Source organism: Pavona decussata, unplaced genomic scaffold (assembly GCF_977016875.1).
Source record: "Pavona decussata unplaced genomic scaffold, jaPavDecu1.1 SCAFFOLD_300, whole genome shotgun sequence".
Lineage (NCBI taxonomy): Eukaryota > Metazoa > Cnidaria > Anthozoa > Scleractinia > Agariciidae > Pavona > Pavona decussata.
Genome location: NW_028145697.1, coordinates 1,915,294 through 1,933,894, shown reverse-complemented (window position 1 = coordinate 1,933,894; position 18,601 = coordinate 1,915,294). Strand labels below are relative to the sequence as shown.

The 18,601-nt window shown below is 38.6% G+C and overlaps 2 protein-coding genes across 2 annotated transcripts in view; one reads left to right on the top strand and one right to left on the bottom strand.

Annotated features, from left to right (window-relative positions):
• On the top strand, nt 1-4,324 carry LOC146454562 (uncharacterized). Its single transcript, XM_085095138.1, has 4 exons — nt 1-163; nt 408-488; nt 1,334-1,468; nt 2,757-4,324. The coding sequence occupies exons 1-4, from the start codon at nt 89-91 to the stop codon at nt 2,898-2,900; spliced, it is 435 nt and encodes a 144-aa protein (XP_084951264.1). The 5' UTR covers nt 1-88; the 3' UTR covers nt 2,901-4,324.
• Nucleotides 4,325-4,606: 282 nt separating this feature from the next.
• Nucleotides 4,607-18,601, bottom strand: part of LOC146454560 (uncharacterized) — a 69,879-nt gene continuing 55,884 nt past the window's right edge. The window contains exons 18-23 of the mRNA XM_085095290.1: nt 15,020-15,157; nt 13,636-13,761; nt 12,865-12,987; nt 10,966-11,088; nt 9,500-9,647; nt 4,607-8,114 (exon numbers count right to left, since the gene is read on the bottom strand). Of these exons, the coding sequence (XP_084951416.1) occupies nt 8,093-8,114; nt 9,500-9,647; nt 10,966-11,088; nt 12,865-12,987; nt 13,636-13,761; nt 15,020-15,157 (680 nt within the window). The 3' untranslated portion in view covers nt 4,607-8,092. The remainder of the gene's footprint in view (nt 8,115-9,499; nt 9,648-10,965; nt 11,089-12,864; nt 12,988-13,635; nt 13,762-15,019; nt 15,158-18,601) is intronic.

Sequence of the window (18,601 nt, the reverse complement as noted above, 5' to 3'; positions counted from 1 at the left end):
AAATAAGAGGAACGTTCATTTCTGCCAACAAACGCGCCAATATTGCTCCAAACAACAAGGCAAGAGAGAACAGCCCCCGAATCAAAACATGAATGTTTCAAAGTCTCTCGTGTTGATTGCCATTTGTTTCATTTACATCTCAACCGGAATACCAGCAGAAAAGGTAACGTTGCAACCTAAAAACGTCGTGTTCTTGTACCGTGTACAACTGCTCGCCCGCCTATTGAACCTTTGTAGTCCATAAACTTTCAATTACCTACACTGTCATTCTGTTAATTTAAACTGAAACAAGGTTCCAACTGCAGTGGTCTGCGTGTCGCAAACCTTACGCAGGTCACTTGCTGTCCTTCGCCTTGTTCTCCTCAGTCTACGATTTCGCTTTTTCATTTAACTCCTATCATTAACAGGACGTTGCTAGGTCGAGGGAGATACACGAGTCATCAGCACGCCGGTTGCTGCGTTCCAAAGGACCACCATCCACGCAGCGGGTAAGTCCTCCCTTTTGATTTTTGTAGATCACTTAACATTTCTCGAAAATAATTTGGGAAATATCAAACAATTTCCCAACAATGAGACAGTCTTGTATCTAGAGTGGATCAGTTGTTACATATGGCCACAGCACTTGTGATATTTTTAACTGCGTTTGAAAAATCTCCAAAACAATAGATGACATTCAAAGCCCTTCGCCAAGATATAGGAACATTTCCGCTTAAAACAGTAGTGACCTTTACGACTCAACAGAAGAAAAGGAAAAATCCTCACAGAACATGAGTGAGTCAAGGCTGCGCGCGGCCTGGGGCCGTCTCACTGGAACTTGATGGTATTGCGTAATAACTTCAATTAATTAGCCATGTGTCGACCATAAACCCAACAGTCTGTTTCCTTAAACCTGTATAATTCAGTCACTAAAATGCCTTCGAAACAAGTTATATGTAATAAGAAACAAGAGAAGAACTGGGAAACTCGTGGCTGACCATCTGTCTCCAAAAGCAGTTTGCTGTATAGACCTCTTTCATAAATGGAGGGCTTAATTGTTATTCTTTTGTATGCATTTAAATAAGCCTTCCTAGCCTCGCTAGCATGTGTAAAAACAAAAGTATTTTCACTCAAAAGCGAGGTCAAGAAGGCTTATTTGCATGCACATAAAAGAATACTAATTATGCCCTCATATCCAGCGCGCGCTCGTGGAATAATTATTAAATATTAACTCCATTACTGATCCTGATCTACAAAGAAAGAAGAAACTCAAAATATCGCCCATGTGATCAGCCCTTTAGACTTGCTTAAATAATCATCACTTACTAAACAATTTATTTTGCTGGCATTCGTACAGGTAACTGGATACAAAAGATGCAAAACTCAATATGATTGCTCCAAAGACGAATGCTGTGCCTTTCGGAATAGAAGAGATGGAAAAGTGTGCAAAAAGATGCTTTTATCTAAACAGAGATGCTTACCTTTTGAAATAGTAAGGACATTATGTAATGTTTTTAAAACGAGCAGGAGTGTTTTATCGGGTTTAAAACCACGAGGCACAGCCGAGTGGTTTAAACCCGATAAAACACGTGCTGCGAGTTTTTTGAACGGCTTCAAAAACATTCCTGGAAAAGCGCGTGTCAATAGGGTTCATAACAATTATGCTTTATTAGCATACGAGAAAAACACCACATACTAATGAGGAGTGTTTTATCAGCTGATAAAACACCGCATACAAATGAGGAGTGTTATCAGCTGATAAAACACCGCATACTAATAAGGAGGAGAGTTATCGATATAAAGTCACTGCACGTGATGTATTATCGACCATTTTTTGATAGGTCAATCGGCTTATGAATTATTAATGACGTTTCATTGGTACTGCAGACTGCCGCATAGGAAACCCGAGTATCTCGAGATGCGCAGAACGTATGCGCAGTAACAAAAGTAGGCACCGTCCTTAAGATCTGCTCTTCCTGCGTTTCCATAAAATGCGCAAAATAACCACTGTATTAGGAGGCATTGTCCTTATCTTTTATCTTATCATTTATCTTTCTAACGTCCCCGAACGTGCACAATGTTCATTTATTTTCAAAACATAACTCTGGTAGTGGCTTGCTTGCCCCGCAAATGGCTAGAGCTAGTCGAGACGAAGGAAGACTAACACAAGAATATGACAACTACAAAAAAAAAAAAAAAAATGAGAAGTAAAAACTACTAAGGTACTGGAAGGAAAATTATAATAGAGTAACCAAAAGAAAAGAAAATAGAAGAAGAAGTGTTGAGAAATAAAACTGCCTCGGCGGTTGGATTTTTCAACTGATTCACGCGCCTGCAGTCAATCTCGTACCCAGAATCTTCAGCCTTTTTGGACAGCGGGGGAACGCCGGGAAGACTCTGGGGACATCGAAAAAATTCAATTTTTTTTTATTGGCTTTTCTTTAACGGTTTCCATTGTTTTACCGCAGAAATCCTGTGGTAATAAAATTCGATGTCCCCAGAGCCTTCCCGGCGTTGCCCCACTGACCAAAAAGAATGAAGACTCTGGGTACGAGATTGGCCTGCGGTAGGCTCGGTTACCAGCCGCTGTTCGGGAAAATGAGCCCGCGCTCACCCTTTTCTCCGACCCGAGCGAGCGGCGGAAAACGAGCCTACGCCTGCGGCTCCATTGCCATTAGAAAAAAGGTTTGCCTCGGGCCCTAAGGGTATGTTAACGTTCAAAATGTAATTTCCAGAAGGACTCAATTTAACAAGATTTTATCGATTCCTTTACATTACAGCCCGGTCTCTCCAAGATGTGTCCTTGCACCGAAGGCTTCACTTGTGCTCTGACTGCAATGGTTCGTCAAAGGACAAAATCAGTTTACAGGTGCACTGCAATACCAGCTGGTGACAAGTTTGACATAGAAATTGAGGAATTGTGATGCTCGAGTTATAAGGCATAATTTGTTTTTTATATCGCTTTTAAAATGGGCTGTAATCTTCTTGCGTGAATTTCTGGAGAAGATTTATGCATATATATCCAATGGATAAGGGGGTTTGTTTCATAAGAAACAGCTACGCTGCGCCAGGGGGAAGTAAAATTATCAACAGAGTTGATAAGGATGGGCCCTAGTAACATAAACCGCAACAGAGATATCTTGCACTTTCATTGCTGCAACAGTTGCTTCAACTAATACAGTAAAAACCCGCAAGTAAGAACATGAATTTTAAGAACCTGTTAGGCTAAAATTGCTAATTTAGAGACCCTTTAAACAAAGAATGACCTGTTAAGCCTTAAAGGGGCACTGTCACGGCGATTTCTCTGTGTTTTGGTCAAAAACTGCTCAAATATTTGACAAGATACCTTTTCTAGAACATCAAATTGCTATTGGAGCACCTAGAATAAAACACTAAGGGATTTCTCCTGGGAAGGGCAAACTCTTATCATTTTTTTTGCCGATTTCTTCAAAATACACAGGAAAAACTTGAAAAAATTGGCCAAATTTTTCAAGTTGCAATCCATTTCACTCCTGCCCACCCGCAGCCAAAGATAATTAATACTAGTTTCTGTGTATTAGTAGGGTAATTGTTAACAAAAATGAACCATTATTTTAACGTTTCAATCGATACAGATATGATTTTGGTTATTAAAAGTGACACTAAAAGTACGTGACACTGCCTCTTTAAATCCAAATCAGGTTCTTATTCTTTTAAAATTTATTCTTAAGACTTAGAATTTATAAGTAAAATAAAATAAGTTCTCAGGAATAGAAAAAAACCCAACATTTCATATCCTCTAATTAGTTGTAGTAAATTCAAAAATAATTAACGTATTTAGGTGAAACAATTGTAAAAACCACTGTATAACAATAAGTGGATTGCATTGCCGCTATGTTGGTGGTAAAAACAAAAGAAAATTTGCTCACATAGTTTGCATAAAAATGATAGTTAACTCCCAGAGGAAAAAAATCTTATTGTTCCATACCAACAACTTGGCCGCCATGACGAAACGTGCAATCAACCTATACTGTGTCAGTTGAGGCTGGACTATTCAGAGTGCCATGTTGTTTTCACACTGCACTGGAGAGTACATGTATTTTGTTATCAAGAAAATAAGAACGTGTTTATGAACCTATATAGTCTACATTTCTGTTAAGCACCATTTATGGAAGAATCTGTTGAGGCTAACTTGGAAAAATACAGGTTCTTACTCATGGATTTTTACCGTATAAAACCTTAAGCTATTTTAATAACTGAAAATACAAACAGAAAGAAGTCAATGGGAAAAACTTGGAATGGAAATCCGAAAGCGGATTTCCAATTCAGTGCTTGCATACCGAACTGGAATAAAGTTGATTTTTGTTGATTGTGTAAGACTAAGTTTACCGCGCCTTAAAGCTACTCTTAAGGATGGTGCCTACTTTTCTTACTGCGCATACGCTCTGCGTATCTCGAGTACTCGGTCTTCCGATGGGTGGTGGTGGCTATCAATACAGGGATATTTTTGCGCTGTTTAAAACTATGCGGAGAAAGCAGAACTTAGCATGTGCTTTTGGTGTCCTAAAAGAACATTGAGGGTAACCTGCATTTTTCAGAGATAATCAAGTTTCAATTTGGAAAAAAAAAAACAAAAAACAACAACAACAAAAAAACGCCATACATTGCTTTGTATTTTACTGCTTTTTAGAATAATTGTTGCTTAATTATCTCTAAAAAATGCGTGGTTACCCCCTATTTTCTTTTTGGATTCCCATAGCCCTTGCTAAGATCTGCTCTTCCTGCATAGTCATAAACTGCGCAAAAATACTTCGGCATTAGTAGGCACCGTCCTTAGGTACAATTTAAACAGTACGACTTTGTTGTATGTGACATGCTGACGATAAGCACTCCCTGCAAAAGGGTCGTATATCGCTCGTTAAGCCAAAGTCTGAATAACGTCCCCAACTTGCCCAGGTTTAGTATGCACTGAGGATTGTGACCGTGAAATGTGGATCCATATTTGCTTTTTGCCAATCTCGTCCCCACAGCCCGCTTTTTCTTTTGGTCAGCACCAAGTTTCGCTGGACAAGGGCAACGAAGGCTCTGGAGACGAGATTGGCTTTTTGTGTAAAGGCTGAATTTTGAAGGAATCGATCACAGAGATCTATCATGAAATTGCCACTACATTAAAGCCGCGGCAATATTCATTGTAATTTAGTCTTGTCACAAACAATTTAATACCGTCTATGGTTTAGCGCACAAAATCCGTAGTTCAGCCTAAAAATGCGAAAGTTTGAAGAGTTTCACTGACGTTTGGCCAAAAAAGAAGACCTCCCAATAGGCCATTTCCGAGTTGCTTTGCACCTCATTATGAAAGTGAGGCTAGGTGCAATTTTCATATGAAAAGTTTTGCACCTAGCCTCGCCTTCATAATGAGGTTCAGAGCAACTCGTAAATGGCCTATTGTTTCCGGTAAACTAAGGCGCGCAATTTTGAAACATGTTTTTAAAAACCTACGAAAATCGTAATCAAAAGTCGTACAGTCTAAATTGACCTTTAGAGTAAGCAACTTCTTAGTAGCACTTATCACAATTTTGTTGCAAGAAGTGTTGCACGAAACGTTTCCAAGATTAGGACTATAAGCATTACACTGTCAACGAAAGTAACAATTTGCAGCTACTCAGGGAGTTTTGCATGGGATTTATAATGCACAAAAAAAAAGCTGCCGAATGAAGTTGATAAAATATTATACGGTGTAGTTTGCTATCTTAACATAACAGTGATCAGCATCAAATTTCTCCTTGTAACATCAATGCTTATTCAACCGCTGAGGTCATGAGAATTAAGGATACGATCACCCAAGATGAATTTTCTAGATTTTTTAATAACTTCTCTCCAGTACTTTTATAAGAAAAGTATGGGGACAAGAAAGGAGAATTTGCTGTTTGATATAAGTGGTTAGAGTTAAACGACCTTCCATAGAATCTTTGGCGCTTTTAGTTCTATGTATATTCCCCTGACCGTCCAACCCGGTAAGGTTTGCTGTCTTGTTCCCGCGCGTTATGCGTACATTCATACGTTCCTTTCGCTAAAAATTCGTTTCGCTCTCTGTCAATTCGCGTCGGTTTTTCTGCGCATGAGAATCGAGGCGTCTTTCCCTTTTTGGGCGATTGAAAGTTGGCACACGGCCATGCAATTGCCCTAACAGTACCCACGGTCTAAAATGTTTTCTTAGCGGGGAGACGAACGAAGATGAAACCGAGAGAAGTCTTGCTACGCAGGGCAGAAATTGCCTCCCTTTTTATCCTGGCCCTGGCAGTTTGGCAAATTTCAGATTCCCGTTTTTTGCTCTTTGGTGGATGGGAAACTCTTAATTTTCTGTTGCTACCGTGACATGTTTCAAGCATTGTAATCCGTGAAACAAAAAACAAACCCAACTGGACTTCATGAGGATGTTATTGTAGTCCTACTGTAGTCCAGCTGGAAAATTTGTAAGCAGTTATGACAACAAGAATGCTTCCGACTAACATCCGCATGTCACGAATCTTCAGAATTCGTGCACATCCGTCCACTCTTCCCAGCTTGATTTTCTGCGTTTACAATCCCTTTAACCGGTGTCTTTAAAGTCTTGAAACAGTCAAAACTTAAACGGCACATGACATAGAAAACGGTAAACTTAATGATCACATGACACGCGCAGCTCATTGCGAACGGAGTTTAATGAAAAATCCAAAGCGAAGAAGATCGGACACAGTCGAACGTCTCAAATTCGAGAAACGTTCAAGTGTACGAGTAACAACCTTTCTGAGACAAGCATTCAAGTGCTTTTGAAGTTCCAGCTCATCGAGAAGCGTAATAGTTGAGCACATTTGAGCAAATGTTTTGCTGTGTGGTGCCGAGCAAGGAAGGGATCAAGGACGGCTTTTTTATGCTGAACTGAACTCCTCGCAGACATTTTAAAACACTAAGGGCAAGCCGAGTCCAAGTGTCGAGGTACAACCTCACTGAGACAAGCATTCAGTGCGAGTTTTTAAACTTCAAGCTTATCGAGAAGCGCAAGAGCTGTGTACATTTGTGCAAATGTTTTGCTGAGTGGTGCCGAGCGATGGAAACGAACATTATCGCCGCCGCTCGTACAGATTTCTTGGATGAACTTTTGTAACTGGAGTCCTCGTAAATGCATAGAAACAGAAAGGCAGGCATTAAGCTCTTCTTGAGAAATTTCTTCGATCGGTTTTAACCTCTTACCGCCAGGATTTGCAAGCCATCCTGAAATTTTTCAAGGTAACCAGTTTTTATTGCTATTGTTGTTGTTATGTGATCTAAATCGTAAAATCGTGCAATTTTTCTGATTTTAAAGGAAATACGTACCATTAAATAGTGTCATGCCGAACTTTGTGGCTTTTATTGTTGTCGTTGTCTGGTATTTCTTTTCTTTTCTTTTTCTTTTCTCGATTTTTTCGAAGAAACTTTCGCTTTCCGGCCGAAAAAAGGTTTTTAGCTTAGCGACACCTGGGGCAATCGTTTTCCATATAAGGTCAAACTACGGTATATGAGCTGATAACCGGGATTTAGTGAACCAATCAGAACGCTAGAAATGCAATATCCGAGGCTGAGAATTTAATAAAAGAGTAAAGACCATAGAAAACTGTCGTCGATTTGTTAAGTGATAGTCCTGGGCAATTAGGCGGAAGTAAAACTACGCGCATGTGTAGTATACGAAAAGAATTATAGGTTCATCATGTTTTCGTGAACAAGTGAAAAGTTTTTGATATTACACCTTTAAGTTGGAACTGCCGTAGATGCTATTGTTGACAATGAACCGACCGATAATCCTGACGAACAATGTACCCTGAAAACGTGTTCCCGCTCGTATAGCACCATTAGGGAGTCAACACAGTCCAACGGAGCCAAAGGACTACATTGCTTCTGATTGTAAGTCACTGTGTTCTGAGAGTCCTGCATCTTTTCTACGTGCTATTTTCTGATTGTACAGCACCTTTACGAGATCAGCCCACATCCTGTCTAGAGGACCACGTTGCTTCCTTACTCTTAGAAATCCCACTGACTCTTCTTTACCATAGCTGCGTGTTATCCAACACAACGCGAAAATACATATAGCTGAAAGTATAATAACAGCCATATAGTTCTTCTCTCAGTCGTCCTCACCAATTTGTCTGCAAAACAACAAAACAAAAAAATTAACCTTAATTACCTTAGAGAACATCTAATGAACTTCACATTCACGCCAAGCGTCCTCCTGTTAAGTTTTTGCAACGTTTAATTTAATTTTCACAACACCCCCTCCCTCTTACCCCCCAAAATTAAATCAGTAATAGACCCTTCTACAAAATAGCGGCAACAGATTTGAATGAGTTAAAAGTAAATTGAATGAAAAATTGATACCTGCACTGGAAAGAGCACCTTTATTGTAGTAACCTTGCAAAGTTTCAGCATATTAGGTGTTATATCAGCTTAGGAAATGTAAGATGAAATTTGACAAATTTACAGACGTTTGTATGACTGGGGGTATACCTCATACTCCCAGTCATACAAACATTTGTAAATTTGTCATTTTTCAACTTACATTTTCTTAGCTGATATTACACCTGATATGCTGAAACTTTGCAGGGTTACTAAAGTAAATGTGTTCTTTCTAGTGCTGGTATACGTTTTTAATTTTAACTTTTTTGAATTTTCGGCCGCCATTTTGGAGGTCTGTTAAAGAACTTGATGTCGTGGAAATTACTTGTAATAAGACGTTTACTACGGGTACTTTCCATTTGTCAGAACTGGCCAGTTCCGACCAATTTGAAGGATAAGGATAAGTTTTATCCTAGTCCCTCAAATTTGTTCAAAATAGCGCGTACCATTTTCTGAGATTTTTTTAAGATTTTGCAGCACCATCCCTTCAAAATGAAGCATTCGCTTTACAGTTCTGACCGGCCAGTTCTGGCAAATGGGAAGAACCCGAAAGTGGGTCATATAGTACATGGGAAAGATGCAAAGGGTACCTTATTGACTGGAAAGACTGAAAAGAACTAAAACCACAAGAATCAAATCAAATGAAAGATTTTTGTTACACGATGTATCAATGGGAAAAATTGTTCTTCATCTCGACAAAACCTACATATCAATCACAGTCATCGATTTGCTATGACCTAAACGTTCCAGAAAACTCATTCAAAAAATAGGCACGCATTACGTACATGTGGGTAGTGCTGTGCACGCGCTGTGGACCTGTTTGTTTACGTACGGACGGACGGACACTGACTGACTGACTGACTCACTGACTGACTGACTGACTGACTCAGTGACTGACTCACTGACTGACTCTCTGACTGACTCACTCACTCTTGCATCCTTGACGACTAGTGGGTAGAGCACTATACAGTGCACTACCCACAAAAACTGCATTCAAAAACTTGCGGTTAATACTGCTTTTAACAAATTGGTCATTGTCACTTACTCCAGACGAATTAATAACCTGGCCACGACCCATTCAGTGTTTCATATAATAACAAGTGCACACATTCATTTCAAAATAAGCCGGTGGACTTACTTGACGATAGCCTCGTCACCTTCCTTTGCACATCTGAATCCATTCCCATGATACCCCTCTTTACAGAAACATTTATATGAGCCCGCAGTGTTGGTGCACCATGCGTTGACGTCACAGTTATGACGACCGCTCAGACATTCGTTGAAATCTAAAGTGAAAAAGAACGAGGCGAAAAGATCTTTGAATTGCCAGAAATCGGTACAATAGTAACCTGTTTAAATGGGGGAAATGTGAAGGTTTTATTAAACCTTTATGAAGTGAACGAGGTGTAACATTTGTTTTCTCAGCTGGAATTTGTCTTTCCGTTTCCGCGTAAAAAAATCCAGAAGCTTATGAAAATTATCTTTTTTATTGTAAATTCTGCGTAGTCACTTTTACCAGCAAAGAAGCCAGAAAGTCCTGAATTGCGTTAGTTTTATTTTCTTTCATCACTGACAACTTCTTGCCACAAAGAAGATTTGCCAAAATATTTGCTTTCAATTTCTTTTAACTAAAAAAGTAATAATAATTCAGCAAAGAGAAAGCAAACTTGAAGAGTCAGTGTATTACGCAGACTGTAGGCCAAAGTAAACCCTGCGACTAGATCACCCCTCATTACACCAAATGTCAAGTGTCAAATGCTTTGTTTATAGTGGAAATGCACTTAGCCACCGAAAGCTAGTTTACAGGCATTCCACTCAGAATTAACGGGAAACAAATACTAATAATCAAATCGAACACAACAAGTTAAAAATCCCAACTGGCAGGAGGCAAACCAGCTGGCTATTTACAAGAGTGGCCGAGGTGGGACTTGAACCCGGGACCTCCGGATTTCAAGTCCGGCGCTTTAACAGCTGGGCCACGCCGCCTCCCCAAGTATGCTTGGCTAAAGAGGACTCGATTTAAGGACGGTGCTTCCTTTTGCACATACGTTCTGCGCATCTCGGGGTGATCCGAGTCGCATCTCTAAACGGCAGTGCCAGCTAAAGCAGAGATATTTCTTCGCGGTTTGTAACTACGAGAGAAAAGCATATCTTAGCCATGGTTTTTGGAATCCGAAAAGAAAATTAGGGGTAACCACACATTTTTCAGAGATAATTAAGCTTCAATTTGGGAAAAAATGCCATACATCGTTTTGTGTTTTAGCTCTTTTTAGAATTATTGTTGCTTAATTATTTCCGGAAAATGCGTGGTTATCCCCAATTATCTGTTTGGATTCCACTAGCCCTTGCTAATATCTGCTTATCCCGCACAGTAATAAACTGCGCAAAAATGCCTCTGTATTTGGAGGAACCGTCCATAAGACTTTGAGGAGTGATAACTTCCAAGTTTAAACAAGTAGCAACACATTAACAATAATCCAGGAGATGAATGGCTCCATGTTTGCCCGAAAGGGATCAAAGTTTACACGGACTAAACCCAAACAAATTCTAATAACATCGGTTCTAGTAAAGTAACTGTAAGGTGGCAAGCTTAGAAATTCTTACCAAGGCAGTAAGGTCCATTGCTGAAAAAGCCTGGATTACACTCGCAAGTATAAGACCCAATGGTGTTAACACATTCACTATGTGGCTGGCATTGAACTGTTCCGCTAATGCATTCATCATAGTCTGAAAATGTCAAGCAAAGGATCTATGCCAAAACCTAGCAATGATTTAAGGAAGAGACTAAACATTGGGGAACTCAAGCAATGACGACGGCGACAGCGACGGCAACGGCAACGCCACAAAACAGTAGGTCTATTAAAATGAGTAAGAACAATTGCTCTGCACGTGTGTTTTAGATTTTGGTACATTTTTCCGTCCTCGGTAAAACAACAACGTGAAATGACAAAGTTTTGTGGAGACCGTGAACATACAGTACGACGGTGAATTTTCTATTCTCTTTCTTAACTCAAACGCCATGCCTTCCAATTTGGTTCCCGGTTAGTTTGTAGTTTATGTACTAGTTGGATGGGTTGAAATAATCGCGAGATAGCACAAATAAAACTAACTGATATTTTCAAGTGACGTTTTCGTTACTGTCGCCGTTGTCGTTGCCGTTCCCTAGTAACGGTCAGCAGTGCCGGCTGTTAGACTCATGCTCTAGGTATTGGTCAGCAAACTCCGTTGGTATTTGTTCATACTCGGTGTCACTTGTCTTTAATGGTACGTTTCTTTGAGATCTTTATATCCTCACACGGGATATGTAAAGGTTGAAGCTAAGTCGCGATTGAAGGAGCTCCATGGCTTATAACATGAAGGAGGTAGCAGTATCACTACTCTCCCTGGCTAGGATACTAATCTACCACAAGGCTACCACCGAGCACTTCATTAGGTTTGCTAACGTTTCACTCGTTGCCATTTGTACCACTGAAAGGCTATTATTGTTAGCCAGATACCACGCAAATTCGCCAGGTATAAACATTATTTGGCCCAGATGCTTTGAACTTTTCAAGGAATTCTTTTTGTGATAAGGACGGTACAGCCTGCCTCTGGAAATTAACCATTTTGCTGAAACTATTTATGAATCCTGCACTTGGGTAGCCGCCCACGCAGTCGTTTTTAGAGGAGTCGTATTACCTCCTTTGTGGGGAGCAGGGTAAAACGAGACCCCTAAAAACGACTGCATGGGAGGCTAGCACCTGGGTGGATAGACAGATAATGTGAAGCAGAAGTTCCTGTCCACGAAAATAATGATCAAGATGCCAGCCTTCCAAATGACGGAGCCCACATTTCAAACGTAGTCAGACGTGCTAAACACTATCACACTGTTTCTCCGCAAATGGGAAATGTGCCCATAATAAAAGCCAAATTAGGAAAACGCCTGGCATTCAAAGTAAACAGTACGTTAAATTGAACAAAATGATTGTCACATATGCCTTGAACTGAACATAGGTAAACAAACTTACACAAGACAGGGTAAAAACCCAACCTAACACACACACAGGGGCACCCAACGGAACGTTTCGGTAAATTATCTGTTCGGAAGGTCCTTAATCCCCTACAATTTTCTGAGGGGAATTTTCACCTAGAACTTTCGTGATATGGAAAATTTAAGGCCTCGTGCTTTCGGATTGATAAAAATGTCGTTTCGGGTACGGAAAAAAGGTCAGCTAAGATTTTCGGAAAGGAAATAAGACGTAAGGTTTTCGGGAAATGGACACAAATGCCCTAGTTATTTCGAAAAGACCGAAGTTCCCCTAGAATGACCGAACAGATAAAAATATTATAGCGCAGCCTAAAATGAACCTATAGAGCTTAAAAGGCACTCCAGATAGCCTAAAATAGCGTTTCAAAGGATCTGAGAGAAAACTGTTGTTGGGTGCCCCTGACACACACACAAACAAACAAAAAAACAAACAAATAACAACAACAAAACAAAAACAAAAGAAAAAACCCTATTACCGGCACACTTGTTATCCTTCATGATGAAACCAGGTTGGCAGTTACATCTGTACGACCCTTCAGTATTCTCACAAATGGTATTGTTACCGCAAGGGTTGGGATCCATTCTACATTCATTTATGTCTGAAATAATAAATCAAAAGCGTAAACGATTGAAACAATACCTCAAATACCCATTTGTCGAGGACAAAGTGAAAAAACGGCTTCACATTTCAAAACTATATCTGTATGAAAAAAGGAGTTTTGTCATGATGAAAACAGAGAAAAGTGGCTTTGTCAATTTTTTATTGGGTAAACCAAGGCAAATTTCCGACGAAAGAATGTTCATGATCTACAAAGAACGAAGCTATGGTCAAATATGTGAGGAAATACGTTTTCCTAAATTCGTGAACATCTTGGCGAATACTTACTCACCTCAACGGCTCAATTTTGTTTTTTCAAACCTTCCATAAACTCTCAAAGGCTACGTGCTGTTTGTATTGAAGCATAAAGTTTTAACAAGTTTTAAAGCATAGTTTATTCTCGCGTTCTTAATTTGTATTTATAGTTTGCTGTCCCTGGAAACAGCCATCAGCATTTCTCTGCTGTGCGCCCGGAAGCTCAAAATAGACCATGGTTTCCCAGACCTATAGGAAAGTAAAGCACTGCTGATCAACGCAGTCGGGTTCCGCTCATGCGTTCAGCAGTAGTTTTTTTTTAGACCTCTACCGCTATTCTAGGTCTAAGGTGAGACCTGACGGCTATGAAGTGTAGACATGCATACATACATACCAACACAAACTACTCTGCCATGCCCAGTGTATCCTTTCGCACATAAACAGGTGTATGACCCATGGGTGTTGACACAACTTGCAAGAGGGTTACATGTATAACTGCCAGTGCTACACTCGTCTATATCTGATAGACAACAAATTGAAACAATGTGTAAGTAGAAATTTCCTGCAAAATGTAAAGACCCGGGAATGTTGACAAAATGTGCAAGAGAGTTTCAAGTAAAACCACCATCGCAACACTCGGCTGTACCAGACAAAGAACAATATAATATGAATGATATAATATAAATAATTTATTTCTATAGCGCATTTTCCTAACGCTCAAATGCGCTTTACAGTGTCAAACATATTATAATCTATACACTAAAAAATGTAAAAAAAAACAAAACAAATCCAAGAATCAAAAAATCAAAAGTCAATTAAAGGTCTAAAGTAGTAACTAAGTAGTAACCAACGTTTCAGCCGTTTATAACTTATAAAGGACAATGTGAAATAAAGTAGTATACAAACAACAGTTCTCTGAAGCATGAGGCACATGAACAATTGTGCATGGCCCATAATTGTTGAAAACAACTTGTAAGAGAGTTGCATGTAAAACTACCGACGTTACAGTCGTTTGTAACTTCTAAAGGAAGATGTGAAATAAAGTGGTACATTGACCCTAAGCAAAAATGGCCGACATTTTAACATTTTTTCTACATTCGAATTTGCCTCACCAGCCTCGTTCAAGTAAATATATATTTTTTATTTTGGACTCAAGAACGAGCTTTGAATGCAAACAAAAGAATATCAAATGTCAGCCTTTTTGGCATAGGGTCTGTGTATACAAACAACAGTTTGCTGCAAAACGAGGACTGAGTAACTGACTGTGTATGACGCATGGTGTTGACACAGCTTACATGTGAGTTGTATTTGAAACTATCGATGATACACTGAGTTGGAGAAAAGGCGCCGTGAAGGTGGTAAACAGAGAACAGTTCCAACCATAGTAAGATACCATGCCAGCACTAAACAGAGCTACAAAACCATTACCGAACGAAAGAAATGGAATCGAACCGTAAGACACTGTAAAACAGACCGCGGCATAGTTTTTGCCTATACGGATCTCCCGGCTGGTAAATAACCTATACGTAAGCTTCATTAGATACAGTTATTTCAATTAACGTTGTCGGATTAAAGTATATAGCTGTAAGTGAATAATTTCATCAAAATCAGCTATGCCTCGTCCATCCAGTGAAGATAAACGATGGCGAGCCATTTGGATGAAAGAAATGTTAGGATATCAAGTGGATGAGGAGGCAGTCTCTTTGTCTTTAAGCTTTTATCCGACAACGTTAATTGAAATAGCTGTATACTACGGTGACCATAAGCTGTTAGCTTACCTCCGCAAGTAGCAGTGTCTGCATTAAACAGAAGTCCAATTCTACATTCACATTTAAATGAGCCAATTGTGTTAATGCACTGTATTCCTGGTGGACAAGCGGTGTTCGCTGACGACGGATCATTACATTCATCAACATCTAGGCCAAAAAACAAACACTTGCTAAGAAAATGGATATTAAGTGATAATTGTTTGAAAGAAAGGAATGTACAATAATTCATATTTGAGTCGGTAACACTGTAGTGCTGCAACCACGGAGTAAAATGAACTGCTCCACAAAACCACGCAAATAATGTTTTTGGATTCAAAATTACGCCCTTTACACAGTTTAAATTCTGTCGAAATATTATCATTTTTACGTTGATTTAACTGCAGAGTATTAATTTGGCCAATCAATACAACACAATAACTATTTAAAGAGGGAAGTGTAACAACCTGCTACAGTTTTGTAACTTACAGCCCTCAAAATAATAAGAAAAAGTATATAAACATGTACAATATTGAGGTCAATATGCTATAAAAACAATGGTACAATAATATTGTAACATCCAAATTTGCAAATTTAATAAGGGATGATGAATATTCGAAAAACCACTCAATATAAGAATATAATTCGATGGACAACAAGTTATATATGTATAAAATTCCTAATGAAGGGTGGTTGGCACTACGACAAACAGTTAAAATACACAATAGCGGCAATTCGAACACAAGAGATCTTCCAAATGCTCAACAGAGGACAGACAGGAACAAAATAGATTTCGCAGTTTAGATTTAACCAGTCGGTTAATATAACGGAATTTTTTTTTTTTTTTGGGGGGGGGGGGGGGGGGAGGTGCATACAAAGTCATTTTTTACGTTACGTCCTTTGTCAGCGCCCTTCTTATAGGTTCACAAGCAACCTGTAAATAGGTTTTGTAATGATAATTTTGATGCATTATAGTAGTTTTAGTTTAATATAGAAATATTGTTTTTAAGTCCTGATGAGTTGACCGTGTTAAAATAAAGTTATTCACTTCACTTCACTTCACTTCTGTGAGAGAGGGGGGAAAGAGCAGTGAAATGAACCTCTGGAGCCCGGCGATTATGGTTAGAATTTTCCCACAACCGGCTAGCATTTGATGGATACTAAAGTAAAGTCACAGAATATACTCCCAAGTTTTGTTTAAGAAGCTTAAGTGTTTATCTGCAGAAAGGAAGAGAAGGTGCAAATTTTCCACAGATTTTAGCCTCATATCTCAATCGTTATTATACGGTTACCAATTTTTTTAAAAAAATTTTTTTGTAATTACAGTGGACAGTAAGTAAAGAAAACTAGTCAAGGCAGACAGTGAAAGAGAGAAAGAAATATACAATACATCGAAGAGACATAAACACACTAGAAGAAATAAAGCAGTACAATGTAAGAAATCGGAAGTAATAACATTTTATAAAATAAATAAATAAATAAATAAATAAATAAATAAATAAATACATATATCACAGTTAATTGAAGAAGAACAACAACAACAACAATATTTTATTATTTGTCAATAAATCCTTAATCCCCTGGCTCGGCAGATAGCAGTGCTAATCGAGGTGGGCCAGGAAAATCAGTAACAGAAGAGGAAAGTACACACAGTAAAAACTACAGATAAGTAAATAGGTAGGTAAATACGAAAACAGATTAAGTCTACAGAAACAACTATGTAATTAAATTCAAGTTGGCAACGCATTATGTTGTGAAAGGTGAATAAATAAGGCAAAGTGAATTAGGTAGGATAGGCGAGACAAGGGTGATAGCTACTAAGAGTATTTTCTAACTTTTGAGATTATCGATTCTAAGTCTTCGTAGGAGTCTTCAGAACTGGTTATAAAACCTTGCTTTGAAAACAATGGTGTTGCAATTTTTGTTGGAAGGGCCGCTACCGTGCACAATTCTTTGTTATAATGTTTACACTACAGTTGAATATCTTAACAGGCACGTTACTAGTGGTCAGTTGCTCCAACACATTTCAAAATCTATCGTAGTTTGTGCACGGTCAAGGCCAAAAATGCTAACAAAAACATATTACAAAGAAGTTTGTCAGGCTTCATAACCATTGCCTTTTATTAACTATGATGGTATACAATAGCAGCATTGACAAATGAAGTATTATTACAGCGGTTACCAATAACACGCGACCTCTTGCCTTCAATAAAGTCGGATAAACTTGCGTTTTGATGGACGTCAATCAAAGAAAGCCATTGAAATTATTTTGAATTCTAACAAGATTCCAAGGTTACCCGGCAAGAAAATGAGAATTTTACCTGCTTAGAAACTTGATTTCCAAGCCAGATCATGCGAAAAGAAAAGGGTATTTTTGAATTAAAAATTTAAAATTGCACTTCACGTAACAGTTTGCTATCTCGCACGCATCGCTGATTTTACAAATCATCACGTTCAGCAATCTAAAATTTTTCATTCAAAAATACGTATTCTCTCAACGATGCCATTTCTTTTAGATAAACTGGCTTGGAAATCGACTCGATAAAAATTACCATCTGTCAGCGGATAAACTGTCAATTTCTTGGCTGTGTTGCCTTGAAATGTTGTCAGAATTCAAAATAATTTCAACGGTTATTCTTTGATTGACGTCCACCAAAACGCAACTTTATCCGACTCTTTTGAAGGCAAGAGGTCGCGTGTTATTGGTAATCGCTGTAATTATTAATATTGAAATAATTGTTTTGATATAGTTATAGTAATACGACTAGATGCTTGGGAAACAAGAAACTGTCGTGAAAAGAAGACTTCAGTTGTAAACAAGTGTTTTTACGGCTGTTTGGAGTTTACCTAGTCTACTACAATTTTTTTTAATAAGTTAGATCAAGATTTCTGTTGCGCTATAGTTGATGTCGAGGCCATCTCCATAGAAAGTTTAGATTGGAGGAATGATATTGGGCTGATATGAAAAGTTTTACCTTGTTGCATTGAAGCTAAACAGAACCACGCAAGTTAAATCACACAATAGCGACTAGCGTAAGCAATCAGATTACGGGATTCTTGGTAGAAAGACTTGATAAAAACACCAAAATTATATTTTTCTATTTGCTTTATAAAATAGCACATGGATACCTTCTTGGAGACTTGGAACACTGCTTTAGCCGACCCGCGTATGTACTTAAGGTTTAATTTATGTGTCACTTTGAATAATAGACTAAGATCTTACAGAAGTTTACAGTGAATTATAATAGTAAAAGAAGAAGTGAGAAGTGGCGAGGGGACCTCAAGAAACCCCCGGGCTTATACTGAGAGGTCTCCTTAGAGATATGTTAGGACTGTAAGACTAGTAAAGACATTGTATTTAGATTTTTTAACATACGGTGGTAAGACTGTAAAGGCATAAAAGAGTCGGATGTTTCATACAATTAACTGAGGAAATCAAGAAGCTTTCTTTTGAAGGAAAAGAAACAAATTTGAATCGACGGAATCGTCAAAATAATGATTCAGTTTTCTTACCAATAACCCTACCAGTGAACAGAAACTAGTATTAATTATGTTTGGCTGCGGATGGCTAGGATGGAAATGGCCAATTTTTCAAGTTCTTCGTGTGTATTTTAG